General features: G+C 46.3%; 1 protein-coding gene across 5 annotated transcripts in view; it reads left to right on the top strand.

The window, feature by feature from the left end:
* Positions 1–19,223, top strand: part of rims2a (regulating synaptic membrane exocytosis 2a) — a 72,351-nt gene that overhangs the window by 18,799 nt on the left and 34,329 nt on the right. For 4 of the 5 annotated variants that reach the window (XM_035526597.1, XM_035526596.1, XM_027009477.2 and 1 more), the window contains 6 exons: positions 2,926–3,064; positions 4,152–4,217; positions 7,638–7,829; positions 10,192–10,298; positions 16,794–16,826; positions 18,860–18,966. In XM_035526597.1, the coding sequence (XP_035382490.1) occupies positions 2,926–3,064; positions 4,152–4,217; positions 7,638–7,829; positions 10,192–10,298; positions 16,794–16,826; positions 18,860–18,966 (644 nt within the window). The remainder of the gene's footprint in view (positions 1–2,925; positions 3,065–4,151; positions 4,218–7,637; positions 7,830–10,191; positions 10,299–16,793; positions 16,827–18,859; positions 18,967–19,223) is intronic. The other variant, XM_035526600.1, reaches the window with a different exon arrangement.

The following is a 19,223-nucleotide window of genomic DNA, read 5'->3' as shown; positions in this document are numbered from 1 at the left end:
AGGAACTCTTCTATATGCTTCTGTAGGGACTCAGCTAGCGCCAGTGTAATGTAGCGCCTGTTCACATCATAGCGCTTACAGGGCTTTTTTAATATTATTATATTATTTTTAATAATATTTTGTTTTGGTTGTCAAACAGCATGTTAGGATTGAACACAAACAAAGTCTTTTAGAATAATCTAGATTGCTAGGTCTAATTACATATTTGTGTGTGTGTGTTGATCCATAACTGTAAAATTGAGAGGAAACAATCCCTTAGGTGCTCCTGTGAGCGTGTAGTTTATTTAGTAGCATGAGTATTTAGTCATTTTAAGAAGAATATCAGTCCAAAGTGACAAATGATGCAATTTCTCAGGTTTCTGTTATGCTGGAATACACCCCAGTGTCAAATTAACTCCTACTGATCACTTCATATGAAGCAGAGAAGCAATACTCTGATGACATAGCTCATCTGTTTTTAGCCCTGGGACTTGTGGCTTTTTAAAAGTCTTTTATAGGGCGATGCTTCTTTCTGACCATGAACGTGTCCACAGTCGCAGACACAGTCTCAGCTGTCAGAGAGCTGGTTTCTACTGCAGGCAGCCCGAGAGAGGGCACAAGCTGGAACCATCGCCTCACACGCCCACTCACTCACCTTTTTAAAATTCTGATTTATTCCTTAGTGCATGCACAGCAATGCAGCTTGCTTCTTCTTCTCCCTCTCTGTCGCTCTTTCACTCTTACACACATACGCACGCACGCGTATGCACACACACACACACACACACACACACACACACACACACTTTCTTTGACTCTTTCTGCCTTTCGCTCTTCTTGTCTCGCTTTTCATTTCTATGACTCTACCCGCGCCCTCTCTCTCTCTCTTCCTCGCTCTCTCCTTCTCTGCATTTCTCTCCTTCATGTTGGCTCAGTGTTTTTGCAACCCTCCTCCCACCCCCCCCTTACTCAGAGGTGCTGATTCGCTTCTTCTCGCTGCAGGAGATGATTACCATTCTGAGGAATTATAGATTGCTGCTTTTTTTTTCTCACCCGAGTTGCTGTGGTGGTTTTTCGGCTCTGCTGGCTTCGCCAGGTTTCCTGGAGTGCTGCGTGATGCAGTCCCTGCACTGAGCCCTGCTGAGGTCATTCACCGTAGGCCTCTGTGCGTGTGTGTGTGTGTGCGTGTGTGTGTGTGTGTGTGCGTGCGTGCGTGCGAGAGAGAGAGCGAGAGGGAGAATGTGTGTGAGTCTCTGCGTGTGTGTGTGTCTGCGTGTGTGAGAGAGAGGGAGAAAGAGCGTGTGAGTCTGAGCATGTGTGTGTGTATGAGAGAGTGAGTGTGTGAGGAAGGGAGTGAGTCTGTGTGTGTGTATGAGAGAGTGAGAGAGAGTGTGTGTGTGTGTGTGCGTGCGTGCGAGAGAGAGAGCGAGAGGGAGAATGTGTGTGAGTCTCTGCGTGTGTGTGTGTCTGCGTGTGTGAGAGAGAGAGAGAAAGAGCGTGTGAGTCTGAGCATGTGTGTGTGTATGAGAGAGTGAATGTGTGAGGAAGGGAGTGAGTCTATGTGTGTGTGTGTATGAGAGAGAGAGAGAGAGAGAGAGAGAGAGTGTGTGTGTGTGTCTGTGTGTGTATGTATGTATGTATGTGTGAGAGAGAGAGAGAGAGAGAGAGAGAGAGAGAGAGGAGGAGTGAGTCTGTGCGTGCGTGTGTGTGTGTTTGTCTGCAAGTGTGTATAAAGGGAAAGCTTTTAGAACTGACTACTGTGATCCAATGTAAAGACTTTCAGTATTGATTTGTAGATTTTCCCCCAGTCTGTTAGTTCACAAGGAGCTTTTTACCTTCACAACCAACTGCTGTTATTTAACCGTGTATATTATCTGCTGGACTATTAGAGTTACCCACAATAGAACACTGTATTTGGGGTATTTACCTATAGATGCCACAAATTATGCAGTAATATACAAAAGGTTTAGACAGTATACATTACTCTAGGTGTATAGTGCAGTGTGTGGTAGAGACTAAAGTAAACATAACTAATGAGCTCAAGTTTCAAGTACCAAATAACATGTTTTTAAACTGGTGATATTTCTCTTTTGAAAGAAATTATATTTATATAAAGCCTTTCATGAAACCAAAGGACGCTTTACAGTTAAGACATATTAGCATTCTTGCTTAGTACAACACCCAAGGTTAGTCCAAAACCGGCCATGGTATTTGAGTGTGAAGGCATTTTTGCCATTTTGAGAGTTGAGAATTGAGTATGAATTGAGAGCTTCACAAAAAAAGATTGATCCTGTTCAGACAAAACCAAAAAGGGCAACCAAAGCTAGACAACAGCAATTACAACTGCTGAAGCAGACACAATCACACATCCCAAAACCTCTTTGTAAAATTTCCTTTATACTCCTGCCTGGTTAATGTGTTGTGCTCTCTGGACAACAGTGTCATGTCAGGACCCTTACCTTAGCAGGGGTAACACACCACTGCCATCGGATAGATAACAACTTCCTGTCTCCTCGAGTGCCTGTTTTGCAGTCTTTACTGGGGTTTGGGATTTGGGAAAGATCTTTTCTGTTGGGTGGACAAAGACCATTTCACTGATCGGATCACATTTACATTAACATTTACATTAACGTCTGCCCCTTCGTGGGAGTGGGGATGTCGGGATTTGGTAACAAAAGTCTAATAGCAATAGGAAGATATAAAAATAAAGATTTCAGTTATGCATCGACACTGTGTGCAGATATTTCAGCAAAAAAAAATTTGCTTGCATTTTAAGAAAGAAATTTTGCAATCTCAAACGCAAATTGGCATGATTAGTCAGTAGCTTTTGCTTAGTTTTAGTCATGATAACAGTTTAGCCAAACTGTCCCTTTAATCATGTTTGGTTGATAATTGTCTCAGGTTGTTGAGGGTTCAGTGATCCTTCTTCTTATGTGCACTCTTCAGACTACAGGCAAAATGGAAGGGACCTTCAGAGCTCCACCCTCTCAGTGCCAGAACAGGTGCTATCGTCCAATCACTGCTCACGATCAGTGGAAATTAACCGAGCACGCTCGCGGTCGCCTAGCGTGCCCCCACCCCAGAGGTACGGTGCCTTCTCCTCTCTCTGTCAAATTTTTTTCTTTACTTTTCCCTGCATGCCTTGTATCTTTCAAGGAAATGTTCTGTCCAAAATGCTAATGTGGCTAATAAAGAACAGAAGCAGGGGAAGCAGGGAGCGTTATTTGAATGAGATAATGCAGGCTGGTTCCACGTGAGGACCGTCGTGTGTTATGTTGCATTTTGGAAGAAGTATTCCTCTAACAAATGCTGTATTCTTCAGTAAATCTGTCGTGAAGGTCAAAAACCTAGATTATCTTGTCATTTGCCACTAGGACTTGACTTAAAACTCCACACTGCTTTGTCCCTTTGTCATTTAATTGAAATTCTTTGTAACATTTGTACTGATTTTAAGAGACAGCACTGAAAAATGTTTCCTATAGAGTAATATGGATATGATTCTTAAAATGTGATTGTGTCATTGTGTAAATATTCTAGTGGATGTTAACTTTTTTCCTGATACAAAAGCATGTATCTGAGCGTTTTAGAATGATCATTTCACAAAGCACAGGTCATTCTAATGTACATTTTTAAATGGTTGCAGTATGTTTCTAGATATAGATGATGCGATATGAACTTGTCGTTGTTCTGATCACTGTCGTTGTTCTAACTTGTCATTGGTCTAACTGTGATGATACTGATAACTTTTTTCCTTTTATGAAATGTGTTACATTGGTGAATAACTGCATTTTTTAAACAACTTAAATGTTACTGAAAGGGAGGTTTATAATTTATATCGAGTTGATATAAATGAATGCATTATTTCAGTGTAAATGCTTATATAACCACCATATAATGTTATATTACATTATAAAGCATTATATCACACTGGAGTTTCATTGCGGACAACATGAATTTCTCATTCAGAACCAAGCGTGTGGGAATTTTGGGGAATTGTTTTCTGGTCACCGTACTTTGCTGAACCATGTTGTTATGGCGTGGACCGTTCCAATGCCCTTCCGTACCCTCCTCTCACCCAGCGTGGGAGAGAGAACTTTTCCCCTTCTCTTGCCAAATTTCATCTCTCCTCTCTTCTCCTCTCCATTCTCTCCATTCTCTCCATCTGACTGCAGTCATTTCCTCACCCTACCTCGAACCAGACACAGCAAGCCCATCAGCCATCAGCAGAAGGAGCTCAGGTAGAGCTTACTCCACCCGTGTCTGTCCCACCTGTCTCCCCACCCGCCAGGCCAGCAAGGTTCCTCCAGCCTGGAGGTTCATGAGGTCTAATGCAAACTCATCAATTTCCGTGCTAACACAATCGTGTTTTAAGTCGCAGTCTGAAAACACGCAGTTTCAGCCTCGCTTTGCATGAAAGTCCTTGTCCGGGAGGGTCTCAGGCTTTGAGAAACCCCAACAAAAATCAGTGACGTGAAAAATATATGCATAATTATGCCTATATTTTGGTGTATCCAAATGGTGAGCTACTGTATAGCCTGAAGTCCATTCTATTGCGTTATACTCATCGAATGCTTTGACCTCATTTCTCCTTCATGTCATTTGGAATTTCAAGAATCTCCTCTGTCTCCCATATTTAACATCATTTGGCATAGGTGTCAACTCAAGACACAGTAACCCTTATATGTTTAGCTTCCAAACCGCATAAATATTACTGGTATCCTTAAAATGTTTCTATCATTTAGGATCTTTTGTGCTAGCAGCAGTGTATCTTGTTTTGTGTCTCTTTATTGTGAAACATATCATTTAATAATCATACTAATTTACATCATCCAGAAACAGGAAATGTAGTTCTAAAGTTGAATAACAAATCTATCTGTCATACACAGTTGGTTTGTTTCTCGCGTGTGGCCACGTATGTTTAGTCTGTGCAATGACAAAATTTCCCATAAATCACAGTGTGTTTATGCTGCCAGCACCACCAGACTGAATACATCATCGAATCTACGTACTAAAACAGACGTGTTTATGATGATTGAGCGGAGTTTATGGTGAAACCGTATTAGGCGCGACTTCCTTTATCCCAGACTTATATGTCCAAAACCGTGGGAGGAAAAAAGGGTTGGGTTGACACCTATGATTCAATTTACAATGTGTTCATTGTGCTGCTGTGTGCAGCACAGTGTGGACTGTTGATGGGAACCGGAAAATACAGTACTTCACCAGTTCCTAGGGGACCTGTTAGGTTCCTGAGGAACAAGCTTACTATAGATTCTGTTATACCGCGTGGTCCCCCAACCTATAGGACACTGCATCTGAAGATGTCTGCGTGAAAAGTCGTCCAGCATTGCCTTACATATATTCTGTGCATATGGCATAGGAATCCCATAAACCCTGCTCTATATACACAGAATGTATATCTTTGGTCTGCTTCCTTCAGAACATCGGGAAGTTATATTGTCATGTAGTATACCGAAGATGGTAACCAGAGGTATGGTATACAGCTGGAGCTCCAACAACACAACGTCCGTCATCTATGGCCTTGGTTCTCATTGTGGTCTGTGGGGTCTGGGTAGCATAGTGCAGGTTGTAAAAGATACAGACGTTCCAACTAGGTGTTCTGGGGGTAAGCTGTTGAGACTTAAGATGAGAGATTGCTCTCTCTCTCTCTCTCTCTCTTTCTCTTTCTCTTTCTCTCCCTCTGTCTCAGTGTTTGCTGCCATCTGGCTGTCAGTCAGTTACACTGAGGTGGGTCTGTTTTGTTTTTTTTTACCCCTATGATCGGAAGTTGTCGTGTCATCAAAAACGCGGGGTGGCGGGTGAGCGAAACCATCAGCGCTTGCTCTCTCCGTGCACTCGGGCCCTGCAGTCGATATTTCCAACCCCTGTGATTCTCTGGCAACCAGGTACGGTAGCTTTCTGGCGGGGGTACGAAGAAAGAAATGATAAATGCGAAGTCCAGAACAAAGAGTAAGAGAGACTCAGGATTGGGGAGTATAGAGAGGGGATTCTGGAGATAAGGAGAGAGGGGGGGGGGGGGGTGCACATACAGGCAGAGGAAAAGATGGGGGTTAAAGTCCTCTCTGGTAGAAGCAGGTAGAGTAGGCCTCCGGGAGACAAACGGCAGCTATTTATATCCAAGCTTCTGAATCTGTGCTTACAGTTGTGCAAGTGAGGTTCCATTAAAGCCTTCTGTCAGAGATGGCCTGAGCACTGTAGGCCCCCTGCGCGCACACAATAGCATACACATTTATTTACTGGGGAGTTAAAGATATATCACTAACCTTTATACAGAGAAAAAAAGAACACTGTGAAGGTATAATTCTGGTTTTATTGTAAGTTTTGATTTTTAATTTTTTTTCCCTCGATGTGGCATTGCCGGTCTGTGTCATTAACTCTCATTATGTCTCATTATGGGCCGGACACAAAGTCTCTAAGCAGTTGATGGTTTTTATAGAGCACTGTGACTGTGGCTAGAACAGACCATTCCCTATTCTCTTGATTTGAAGGTACTGAATTTCAAAAATGTTGTGTGGTTATCACGTGCTAATACCAGTTATTTCTGTGACCCCATGTTTTGCAACTGGTGTATGAGGGAACAAGGCCTCGAGGTTCATCTCTCATTCGAAGCCCAGCGCAAAGGCTAAATTCTCAAGAGACAGACAGTGGAAGGTCATTTCTGCCATGACATTAGAGGTGCCATAGTGTAGCATTGCTTCATAATGTTATAATGGGCCATAGTGCAAGCAAACTTTGGGCTTTTCTTTTACAAATTAGAGGATTTCAATGTATGATTTTAGTTTGGTTTGGTTGAGCTAAAGGTCACACTTTAGCTCAAAGATGAGTGGTTCTTCTAAAGGTTCTTCTGCCCTTACAAATAGACTGAAATAATATAATATAATGACTGCTCATTCTCTTGCTGTTAGTGGAGGAACAGTTGCTGGACTACTTTTCAGTCATTCAAAATGCACCTTTCTGTCATATTTTAGTTGCAGTGTTCAGTATTGTGTGTTTATTTGTGCAAACTGCACCCTTGTTGAATGTGTTTCAGACATTCCATGGTAAGTAGTTTAATACAGTATGTATAGACTGTGCATAATTATTATTTTTTTTCTCTAACATCTGAGCTTCTTGCCTTGTTGTGTTCCTGTGCAGTTCTGCAGTGTTAAACAGACCATGCGCCTGTCTGTTTGTTTATCTCAGCCGATCGGGCCGAGTGTCACTGACTTCCTTAAACCGATTCTGACAGCCAGTGCAGAACTGCGATGAAACACCAAGAGTGTCAGCAATCTCTGGATCTGTGAAAGCAAATCACTCTCAGGCCCACAGCTTGGACTGACTGCCAGAATTCCGAGTGCAGTCTATAGTTGCTTGTGGTTTCTTTGACAAGCATTAGCAAACATGGCCGAACTGTGCTTTTATGAAGTCACTATATTGTTTGCTAGGCTTGTGTTTATAGAAGCTGGGTAAGTATAAGGATGCCAAGTGCTCGAAGACCAAAGAGCAACATACACACGCCGTCACATCAAGGAGCCCGCAGTGTGGTCTGATTAAATAGGGCGAGGGGTTATCACATCCTTAATGCTTCTGCCTCCTCCCATGACCCCGCCTACAGTGAGCACACATCAACCTGTTTGCCCTCCTCCGTGACATTCTTTTAGGAACTACGGCACGACGGACAGGCACGAGTTTCACCCTAGGTCCCGTTCGGCCGACCAGCGGCCAGCCCTGGAGCGGCCCATGTACACCCGTTCCCGCTCGACCGAACGCACGGCCGACGGCCACCGCATGAGAGCGTCCCTGCCCACCCTGCCGTCGGGACACTCTGCACCGCCCTCCCCTGCCTTGACGAGGTGACCCAGACTGGAGCCCGGCAGCCCCGACTAATCGATAGCCGCTCGCCATCCTCTCCCCTTGCTCCTCCCACAACGGCCATCCCTCCAGCCCGGTCAATCAATCAGACACCTCCCTTTCCGTTCTCCTTTTATAGCAGCGCTTTTTCCTTGTTTACAGCAGTGCTTTTAAGTTTCTGACCGTCTAGCCACGTACGCTGTGGTACTGCAAGATACTAACATCTAGTTCTTTTTTTGTTGTCGTCGTCATTGTCTAAACACACCACTTATATTCAGACTGAGTATAATGGTGATGGGTTTTCATTGATTGCAGTTCCTTTTACGAATACGACTGGTTATTTGACTTTAGGCTTCGTTTTGTTTTCTCCTTCTTTGTTTGCATGCGTTGTCTCATTCGTTCTCCTCCCTCAGTGAAGATGAGGTTCAGCTCTTTTCTTGCAGGGAAGCAATGGTGGAAAACGCTTTAAAGTGCCAAAGGTTCTAACATGTTTTTTCCCCTTCACATGTAGTTTATGTACAGCCAGTGCTACAGCAGTGTTCTGTTTCTTGAGGTGTGAGATAATGCTCAGATAACGATAAAGTATTGCTAAGATAATGTTAAGATAAAGCTGACACTAAGATAATGCTAAGATAATGTTATGATAAGACTAAGATAATGCTATGGTAATGCTAAAGTAATGCTAAGATAAAACTAAGATAACACTAAGGCAATGCTAAGATAAAACTAAGGTAATGCTAAGATGACACTAATATAATGCTAAGATAACACTAAGATAGTGCTGGGATACAGCAGTTTTCTCTGCATAGCTCGTGTATATCTTTGCTTGCATGCGTTTTCTTCAGCACTCCACCAGTTCCGTTTTACACTGAAGTGCAGAAATAGAGTTCATTTGAAAACACTGTGCAAACGGGTGGTCTCTACAGAATCTAACATGTGTTACTCACTTAACCAATGGTGAAGTAAATGCTGCTAAATTAAACATAGAGTGGTGAGAGAAGTCAGGAATGTAGGCCAGATTCTGTTTGCACGGTGCTTTCCAGGCAGCTAATTTCTTTTCATTGTCTAGTAGCCCATTTCACTGACTGGAATAAGCCACAGCCCCTGCGTTTGTAGTGTAGGAACTCATAAAAGATAGCATAAAAGAGTTTACCAGTGCAGTAACTATGGTTTGCATGTTCTATACTGTACGTTACTGCAGGGCTTGGAAGGGATACTCAGCCACTTGTTAACCACAGGCCCAGTGTGTCTGTTACGCCAGAGTCAGTAGGTTAGAATATTGTGCTTTCTCTGCAGTCTGTGGAATAACAAAAGAAGAGGGTTTCGGTGTCTTTTCAATATTTTAACAGACGACATCTAAAACTTTTTTTTGGTTATTGCTTTGTATATTTCTTCTTTACTAGGAATCTGACAGAAAATGTATTGACGGTAGATTAGCTAACAATTTCTTAGCAACTTTCTGACTTTTTTTTTTTTTTAGCCCAAAAGCCTCCTCACTGAACCCATCCTTAATTGAAAGCCGGAGGTGTGTGTTCGTGTTCATGTGGTCTGGGGAGTATGCCTCCTTTATATTTATGAACACAGCCATTACCCCCTATCATCACACCCAGCCATCAGACGCTGTCATGCGACAAGAAATGATAAGCATGCAAGAAGCACTTCGATGCTTCTCCCCACACCCCCACCCCCATCCCCACCTCACCCCCACCCCCACCCCCACTCCTAGCCGACACCCCCGGTAATTGAAGTTTGTTTAGCACACACTTCGTATGATTTCTGCTTCCTGTTTCCTGCACCCACTCAGGCTCTGCATGGCCCTGATTGTACAGGTGATCTATATATGTGGAGGCCCATATATATGATGGATCGCTACAGTCACCTGCTCAGCACTCAGCCCCTTCATTCTTCTCATACAGCAAAGACCAATAACCTTATATCTCCATGTATGATTAATGTATAGATGTGGGTTTACTTCTAATGGCTTCTGCTTATGAGCGCAGTGTTCAGCAACATGCTAGCTACCTTATGGAATTCCTTGGAATTTTGGGAAGGAAGTGATCCCAGTCTTAAAGCCCCAGTTGTGAATTGCTGAAATTATGTCAGGATCACCTCTGGACTATGTTTGAGTTTGTCTGACTTGGCAAATCTGCATAGTGTTATTAGTTTAAAAAAAACAACAACAACAACAACTGCTAGCAACAACATGCAACTGCTGTTGTAATGCCTACCATTCAGTTTTAGTAATTCTTGACTGGGGCTCACTCACATGCTGTTAGGATTAATTCACTCAGCTAATGGAACCTCTGGCCTTTTCTCACACATGCAAGCTTGTAACGGTAATGAGGCACTGTCTGTGTGTGGCAGGGCGCACCCCCGAAGTGGATCAGTCCAAACCAGTCCCACTGGCACCTCTATGAACAGAAGAGGACGGCAACTGCCACAGCTGCCTGCAAAGGGGACGCTTGAAAGAAGTAAGTGTTTTCCTGTTTCTGCAATTTTTTTTTTTTTAAAGAGGATCTCACTCTTAATGCGCTGGCTATGTTGGGAGCCGTTTTGAAAAGCTCCGATGATGCTGGGATGAGTTGTTACAGAATGCTGTTTCGGAGAAAGCTGAAAAGCTGCTTTGTGTACCTTATTCACCATCTAAAACATCTTACACTTATAAAGTGAAATGTCATACGAGGTGGGGTTTTTTTGGGGTTTTTTTTTATATGTTCGAGTTCTTGGATTTTTCCTGGGAAACTTGAACAGTAGCATGACTGAGATATGGCACAGGTCCAGAACCCGATGGCGCGATTTAATCGCAATAGTTCACCGTGAAGTTCCATCAGTGTGCTGTCAGCCAGTGTTTTGCGACTCTGACTCAAGCTCAACTTGAACCGCAATTTCTGATTGCAAGATAATACGGCAACCTTTTCCCCCCCTAATAAAGGCAAGCTGGTAATGGTTGAAAGGAATGCAGAGAGAATTATTCTGTAGAGAGCACTAAAAATCCTTTTTTGGATTATTATTCAGCTAAACCTAAGAATCACTGGACTGGTATTTTTATATATGATGGCTTCAGCTCCACTTGGACTGGCTCACTGGTGACTCAGAACTCAGACTCCGTTTGGACTTCACTGCTGGCTGCTCGAGTGACTCGAGGCAAGTCGACTGGGCCACCACCATGCTAGTGGAGTGTGCTCCAGTCACTGCAACCCGCCAGTGCTGGAGGCGGGGCGGAGTTGGCGCGCAGCCGGACGTGGCCTCCCCTGTCGGCGCTATCCGCTGCCCTCTTTCCTGATTTCAGTCTGGTTCCCCCTCTTGCTTTGCTCATGGAAGACGGACGGGAGGAAGTGAAACTGCATCCAGGTGTGTAGCCTGTTCCTCGGGGTTTACACTCTGACAGCTAAACCCGTCTGCAATAGCCACAAGGCCTGGCTCAGCACGGAGATCCCATTCTCAAATTTCACTGATATACCCATAACAAAAAGCTCACGTTCCAGGTCGGACACGCCAGGGCCACGTTCACCCACTCAGTCTGAGATCTAGTATTTTTAAAGGAATAGCTCAACCAAACAACATTATCTGCTTTCACAGTGCTTGGAATTTAGTATGGCTGACGGTGAACGGAAATTAGCACTACACTATCAGCCATCACTAACGTTCATTCAATATCACTACTGTTTTGGCAGAAGCATTCTTTTAACTCGTAGCTTGGCATCTGGGGCCAGAGCTATTCCAGCCAGTCTCTGGTTCCTGTGTGCGGTCGCGATGGGAAGTTCTGTTGCTGCGTCATTTTCCGTCGCAGGGCTACGTCCATGTCAGTGAGTCATGCTCCGTTTCAAACATGCTCTGTGTAAACAACAATGCCCTACATGCTTTTGTTAATGGTTGGTTACCGGAAATAATGAGGTGCCTTCCATATAGTGGGATCCTGTTCGGAAGAATACATAAGTGTGTATACTATCTCCGTGTCAGTGGGTCGCCTGCCTAATATGGGTGTGAATACAAGGCAATTGTGACCACTGTTTTTACTCATTATTGAAGGCGCACTTAAGCTCCCCTGGGCCCTTTCCACGGCTTGGCTGAACAAGCCCCCCCGCCTCCTTACCAGTGCCTAGAGCGGCTCCAGGGAGATGCGTTCCACGAGCTAGTCGAAAATGATGAGATTGTGCTTTCAGAAACGATTAGTTTTGTACCTATAGGAAAACCCTGTGTTGCGTGAGAGTGTGGAAGAGAGATTGGGCACTTGTATAGGAGATAGATGGATGGGGGGGGGGGGGGGGGGGGGGGGGGTTGAGAGTTTTAGTTCAGTGGGGGCTGTCAGATCGTTGAGAGAGAGCTTTTCATCACTGACAGAGTGTGTGAGCATTCAGCTAGCCAGCTCTGGGAGGCCCGGCGCAGTGCTTTGGTGTGTGTGTTTGTGTGTGTGTGTGCGTGCAAGTGTGTGTGTGTGTGTGTGTGTGTGTGCGTGTGCCCATCCATGCATGCGTGTGTGTGTGTGTGTGTGTGTGTGTGTGTGTGTGTGTGTGTGTGTGTGTGTGTGTGTGTGTGTGTGTGTATGCTCTACAAGAATCTTTTGATGTTGTACTGTCTGTGCTGCATATTTCATGGATGTTGGCTTAACAAAGCTGAAAGGCGTAGTTGTATATGGACAATGGGAGAAAAATGTTGAGAAGAAGAGCTCACTGTGTTTATTCTGGAGAACAATGAAAAGATTTTGCCATATTTGGTTTGCGTGTGCACATTTTCTAGATCACTAGATTATTGATTTTATGCATGAAAATTAACCCCCCCTCAGTGTGTGTGTGTCTGCGTGTGTGTTTGCGTCATCTCCACCGAATCACTTCCCACTGTTCATATTTCACCCATCATTCCCAAGCATGCATTAACAATAACATCAAACTGTGGAGAATCATTCAGTTAGGAGCGCTGTGCTCTTGGGTTATCGAAGTCTGATTTTAGTTTGGGCCAAAAATTGGCACATTCACAGTCTGTGACCAGGGACAGTCTGCACAGCAACCCACCTGATGTTGAATGAACAGGGTTGAGATGCAGTGTTGAAACACAGTGTTTATCTGTGTCCAGCTGGACAGAGTCGAAGTGTATGTGTAAGAGTGGGTTCTGCGGTGGTTACTGTACAGGAGGCTGGCGGAGAGTGTGTGGTGGCAGGTTGTGTATGCTCACGTGAGGCCGTGGCATGCTGACCTTCTCGCTCTCTGTGTATGCTCACGTGAGTGCTAGGCGTGCTGACCTTCTCGCTCTCTGTGTATGCTCACGTGAGTGCTAGGCGTGCTGACCTTCTCGCTCTCTGTGTATGCTCACGTGAGTGCCAGGCTTGCTGACCTTCTCGCTCTCTGTGTACGCTCACGTGAGTGCCAGGCGTGCTGACCTTCTCGCTCTCTGTGTACGCTCACGTGAGTGCCAGGCGTGCTGACCTTCTCGCTCTCTGTGTACGCTCACGTGAGTGCCAGGCGTGCTGACCTTCTCGCTCTCTGTGTACGCTCACGTGAGTGCCAGGCGTGCTGACCTTCTCGCTCTCTGTGTATGCTCACGTGAGGCCGTGGCGTGCTGACCTTCTCGCTCTCTGTGTCCGCTCACGTGAGGCCGTGGCGTGCTGACCTTCTCGCTCTCTGTGCAAGGCTGTCAGGGGAGGTGTCTGTTGCTGCCATCCAATGGGAGGAAAGGCAAGTGCTGATGGAGGTGTGGACTTTGCAGTGGTTTACCTACCGAATGCCACATAGAGACTGTGTGTGCGCGCGCGTTTGTGTGTGTGTGTGTGTGTGTGTGTGTGTGTGTGTGTGTGCGCGCGCGTTTGTGTGTGTGTGTGTGTGTGTGTGTGTGTGCGCGCGCGTTTGTGTGTGTGTGTGTGTGTGTGTGTGTGTGTGTGTGCGCGCGCGTTTGTGTGTGTGTGTGTGTGTGTGTGTGTAAGATTTGTGCCTCTTACTTTTCTCAAACTCTTACCCTGCATCTACTTTCTAGGTCAGTCTGTCCCCTTTTTACTGCATTCTGTTCTCTTCCCCCTAGCTCTCTGTCGCTCTCTCACTCCTCTCTCTCTTTCCCTCCCTGTTTCTTCCTCTCTCTCTCTCGCTGTCTCTCTCGGCCCCTCTCTGCTTTAGCATTCTGAAGCAGTGTATCGTTTCCGTGCATGGTGCTGCATGTAACGAGGGGAACTGTGGGAGACCCACTTAAATGAAAGCGATGGAAATCCACAGTGGCATCTTCTCACACCAGCTCAAACACACTGGCCCTAAAAACCACACCTGCTGGCCCAGTGAAGTATGTCTTTATTAGTGTGAAGCACCATGCTCTAAATTACACCCACCCCTGCTGTTGACTTCACTGAGGCTGTCAAATATGCTCAGATAACTAACACAAATTGAGCACCTATTTTTGTCTGCTGTTCACTCTAAATTGAATTTATTTATTATGTCGGAATGTTATAATTAGGTAAGGGTAAAGGTAAGGGCATTATATCCACATGTATTATAATTCTTTTTTTAATATTTATTCTAATGAGAGTCAAGGGGAAATATATTTTCCTTAATGTGACAGTTACAATGTTTGGCCAGTAGATGGGGCAAAATCCTATCGCTACAGGAGCTGTTCAATTTTAAAGTGCTGAAAATGACCAAGAAAAAAAACTTGCAATATTCCATTAAGAAAGCCCAAAACAAGTGACTCATGTACTGTTTATGGTCAGCTCAACCCTCAGGTGGCACAATTGGACATCTGTTCCGGAATTATGTTGTTAGAGACTCTTTCATTTGAACAATTTTCAGATGTTTTATTTTTCTGAAATGAAAAATAATTCAAATATGTGTTTGAACCATTAGTTTGGATTGCTGTTATATTTTGCATCAGTCAACTATGGGTGGGTTTGGATGAAGATGGGATCAGTAAAGCCTGACAGGTAAATACAAGTGGGTGGTGTAGCAGCAGGCAGTGCCAGTTTACAGGCAGTGCTCTAAATCCTCCACCTCTCACTGCTCCAACCCTGTGCTCTTCCTGTTGTCTCCCACCCCAACCTGCATCGGTAGAAGTGACCTGGGAAGACCAGCGGCACTCGTGTGATGTCCCCGCTCCAGCGAATGGCCACCTGCCCCCGCCCCTTCCCCCGCCTCCGCCAGGTCGGTCCCGCCCCGCTCGGGGCCTCTCCTCCCCTCCGCCATGCCACTCTGTCATCCGGTGCCGGGCCGTTCTGTTCTGTCCCCCTTTGGACGTGTCTCGAGCACCTGGCCCGTCTCTCTGGGTGTGCGGAAGCTGGACCGGACCGGATCGCCTGAGCCCGGCTGCGAGCGGCTCTGCCGAGGTGTGAAAGAGAGAGTGGAAGAAGAAGGGGCCCGTTCCGCAGTGCAGGGGGCAGTTGGGAATAAAATCAAATAAGAAACGGAAACATGTGGAGGCAGGTTGTCTCGGTCTATCAGAACTAGCAGCATGATGGCTCATCCGTGTCTGCGCCCCACTCAGCTCTTAGCTGTTGCGTTGCACTGGCATTTCAGATGAGCTGAGGCCTGTGAAACAAAACCCCAACAAAACCGTAGCAGCAGGTCCTGCGGAGGAGCATCACTGCCGCCTGCATTGTTATGTGACCTGAATGAAACCTGTGGGCACATCAGCAGGCCCATTAGCCAGGAGAATATCCCAGAATATCTGATGGCGTAGAAATGTGCGGGTTCTGCTGAGGTCTGCCGGCTGGAGCCCTCGCGTTTTCCAATGCGGCAACTGGCCTCCCCCTCTCGCCGAGAGGCGAGATGAATGGGAGCGAGCTGCCTGTTTGGTTTGTGGCCATATGCTGCAAGACTCCTCTTTTGTTGAGAAGCAGACCTGCACAGAGACGTTTGGCTTGCTGTGGGCTCTCACCTCCTCCGCGACGTGACTAAGCACGACCAAAGCCATCTCCCGACATACGGCCGTGTTCCGTTCCATCTGAGTGCGCGAGGAACTGGGCCGTGCTGCAGAGCAAGGCACGGGCAGACACCGCCGAGAGGCAGGCTGAGTGCCTCGGGAAGGAAGTGACTTGGCCGTCTGGGTCACTCTCTGGAGGGAGGCCCGTTAGGCAAAAAGGCGTCGGCGTCGGCGACCGGGCATTGGCGGAGGGTGTCGGGCCGCACGAGATCTAACGTGGCAGGCTCGGCATGCGATTAATGATGCCTGCGTATGAAAGCACTTAGTAAAGAGAAAAACAGGCTACCGTCTGCAGATTCTGTTTCCTAGGAAGACGCTGACGTTCAGTTTGAATATCCAGGAGAAAGGAACAGTTCAATTAGGACTAAATGGTGTCATGAGGGAGGGACATGTAGTTGTGTAATGTGCACTGTATGGTGTGTACATGCGTGTGTGTGCGTGTCTGTGTGTCTGAGTGCTGAAGCACCTCTGGAAGGGCCACCATTCTCCGGTGCGGGGCTCTTTGCGAAAGCAGCCAACCTTTGCTTGGACTTCTGCCTTCATTGCGCTAGTGTTCCCGGCTGGAGCTTCTTTCTCTCTTCCCTCTTCTGCCCCGCCCCTCTCTCTGAAGCCTGTCTCCGCCCCTGTCTCCGCCCCTGTTCCCGCCCCCCTCTTTTTCCTCTCAGGTCTCTGCATCTTCGGTTGCCCGTCCCCCGTCGGTATCCTCTATTAATGCCTCTTTAACGTTTCCAGGAAACGTTGCGGGAAAGTCGCCATTCTCCTCCTTCCTTTTCTAACCTTTCTTTGGTCTGTGCAGTGTTTCCTGGCCTTGATGCATTTTAGTGTCTTTATTATTTGCGTTTCGCCTTTTGTTTTCTGTTGTTGTTGTTGTTGTTATTATTGATGATGTTGTGCTGTGTTGTGGATTCCCCCCCCTCCCCCAAACCCCGACATGTTCCATACTTTTAAAACAACCCCCCCCCCCCCCGCCCCCCCCTTTCCGGCACTCAAACCCTCTCACACCCATCTCCTCTGTGTGTGTCTGTCCATTGTGTGTGATGTGGCCCCCACTCCACCCCCAACTCATCCTCGTTCAGAAGACACGGAGCTGCCCACTCGGACAAACTCAGGTCTGTCTTCCCTACTTCTCTCACCTTCTCTCCGCTTCCCCTCTTGCGCTCTTCCTCCTCCGACCCCTCCTCTTCTTTGGCCATGCGCATCCCGCTTCAGCTGAAAGAGTCTGAGCTCAACCTGGATTGGGCGGGCGCGCGCGACAGCACGCTCCCGACAGCCTGATCGCACACGTGATAGAAGTTCTGGGGGGTGGGGACGTTGGGGGGGTAAAATCTGTGTCTGGGGATAAAGTCTGTGGCTCACTTGATCAAAGCTACTGTGCGGAGTCTTCGTAGTACGAGAAGTTAGAGCAGATGAGAGAAGCCCACCCTTCCTCAGATGTGACCCCACTCTTTCAGCTAATCCGATGCTGATCTCTCTGTTCTTAGCCAGTTGTGTTCTGAGCAACTCCACACACATTTTCGGACCCCTTTTCCATTTGAACAGTTCCGTTTTGTGCATTGATAGCCTGTCTGAGTTACTGTTGACCTCCGTCATGAAGCCTCTGTAATGAAACCTTCTGAACACTTGCCACAAACAGATGTTTCACTTTCCCTGACACATTGTCTTGACATAAATTTGATAATCTTTTCCTGCCATTGAGTAGTGGCTACACTAGCAATTATTAAACTCTGCAGGATGCAGAGAATGATGCAGGAGTCTTAGAATGAAGTTTAAATCTGATTCTACACCTCACATACAGTCCAGTTACTGGTCATAAATGAAACTGGCTTCATAACAGAGTTGTCAGTAAGTGAAGTCAATATCAGTGAACTGCTGATATTGATATGAAGTCTCCCCAGTAGTTTAAGTTTGATGCTCCTCTGAGTTTGATGGTTGATGCTCCTCACGGTGCTGTCACTCACACCCTCCTCATGCACCTCTTTCATGCATTGCTTCACATCGTCATCCGTGTTAAGCGAAAGTAGTGAGAGAAAGCGAGAACAGAGATTGAAGGTGAAGGTATGTGGGCAGGACTCACTGATGTCCAAACAAACCAAATAACCTAGATTTCCGGTCAGGAAATCGAGGGTGTTCTCAGTGGCGACTGCAGTAGACAATCACGGAACAGGAGCGTTGCTTTTGAAAAAGGAGCCAGAGCTCCGTCTGTCTTCATTTTCAAGAAGAGAGAGCTCGAGTATCGGGCAGAAACCCCGACAGTGCCTCCGACTAGGGAAGGCAAAGTCACCGTGTCTCAGTGATCTGCGCCTTTAGCAGGGTTCGCGTGGCTTTTCCCGGGGTGCGTGCCTAATGTGATGGGGTGCGGGATCGCAAATGCAGGGTGCTGCTCGTCGTGAATTGGCTGAATTGTTTGCAGCACTTGTCTCTTCCGATAGCAGAACAGCTCGCTTTCCCCACGCATTCTCTGTTTGGTTCTTTCCCCGGCCCAAGCAACCACCGGAATCAGCGCCCCGCGTGCTCCCGAGACATTAAAGATGGATGTGTAGGTCGGTTTTGTGCTGATTCGAAGCAGAAGCGCAAGTGTGCACAGCTTGAATAAAGTCGGAATATTGTTTTGGTTTTTTTTTTCTTCATTTTTTGTGTTCGTCATCGCGATGCAGAAATAATATGATAAGAAAAGTGCTAAAGCTTAGAAGTCAGCACAAACTAGCAGTGCTAGGCAGGTCCAGGAAGGACCTAGCATTCTGCTTGGCATTTTGTTTTAGAAGATCCAAGCAAACTGAAGACCCTCTCAAAGGTTATTTCGAAAAAACAACTTCATCCGAAGACGTGAACTTTTTTTTTTGCAGTTGCCATGTCCTGTCAGAGACACAGCATGATGAATTCAGTTTTATTAAGATAAAAATATGATAGATGGAATTTAATGGAGGTGGGGTGTGTGGTTTTCTCAAATCTTGTACCACTACACCTGAAACCAGTTAGAGAGAGAACCTCTGGACACACCCTCCATTTCTCATCAAGGCTTCCCCTAACCCCAAGCCCCATCAGGCCTTTATGACAGCACTCTCTACGCATTCATTCACACACACACACACACACACACACACACACACACACACGGCTCACCGCTGTCCCGTATGCCCGGCAGGTGCTGTGGACGTGGAGGAGAGGACGCGGCAGATGAAACTGAAGTTGGAGAAGTGCAGGCATGGAGCAGGCTCTGACTCCCAGCTGGAACAAGACCGCCACGCCAAGGCAAGTTCCCCGCCTGCCTACATCCGGGAGGGGTGGGGTTCACGCCCATGTCTGGAAACCCCTGGAAAAGCTGGCAATTGAAGCACTCATTTCCAGATTTGAATATGGTTATGGGAAAAGAAGTCCCATTCTCAAAGTCATAGACACATAGCATCTAATAGATGGTAGATTTTCCTTACTTCTCTGGGCACATATGGGCTGTCTAATGCATATTAGTTTCAAGTTTCAAGTTTGGTTTATTTGTCACATACATAGTC

Source organism: Electrophorus electricus, chromosome 5 (assembly GCF_013358815.1).
Source record: "Electrophorus electricus isolate fEleEle1 chromosome 5, fEleEle1.pri, whole genome shotgun sequence".
Classification (NCBI taxonomy): Eukaryota; Metazoa; Chordata; class Actinopteri; order Gymnotiformes; family Gymnotidae; genus Electrophorus; species Electrophorus electricus.
Note: the sequence above shows the minus strand (reverse complement) of the source record. Positions and strands in the feature narration are given on the sequence as shown.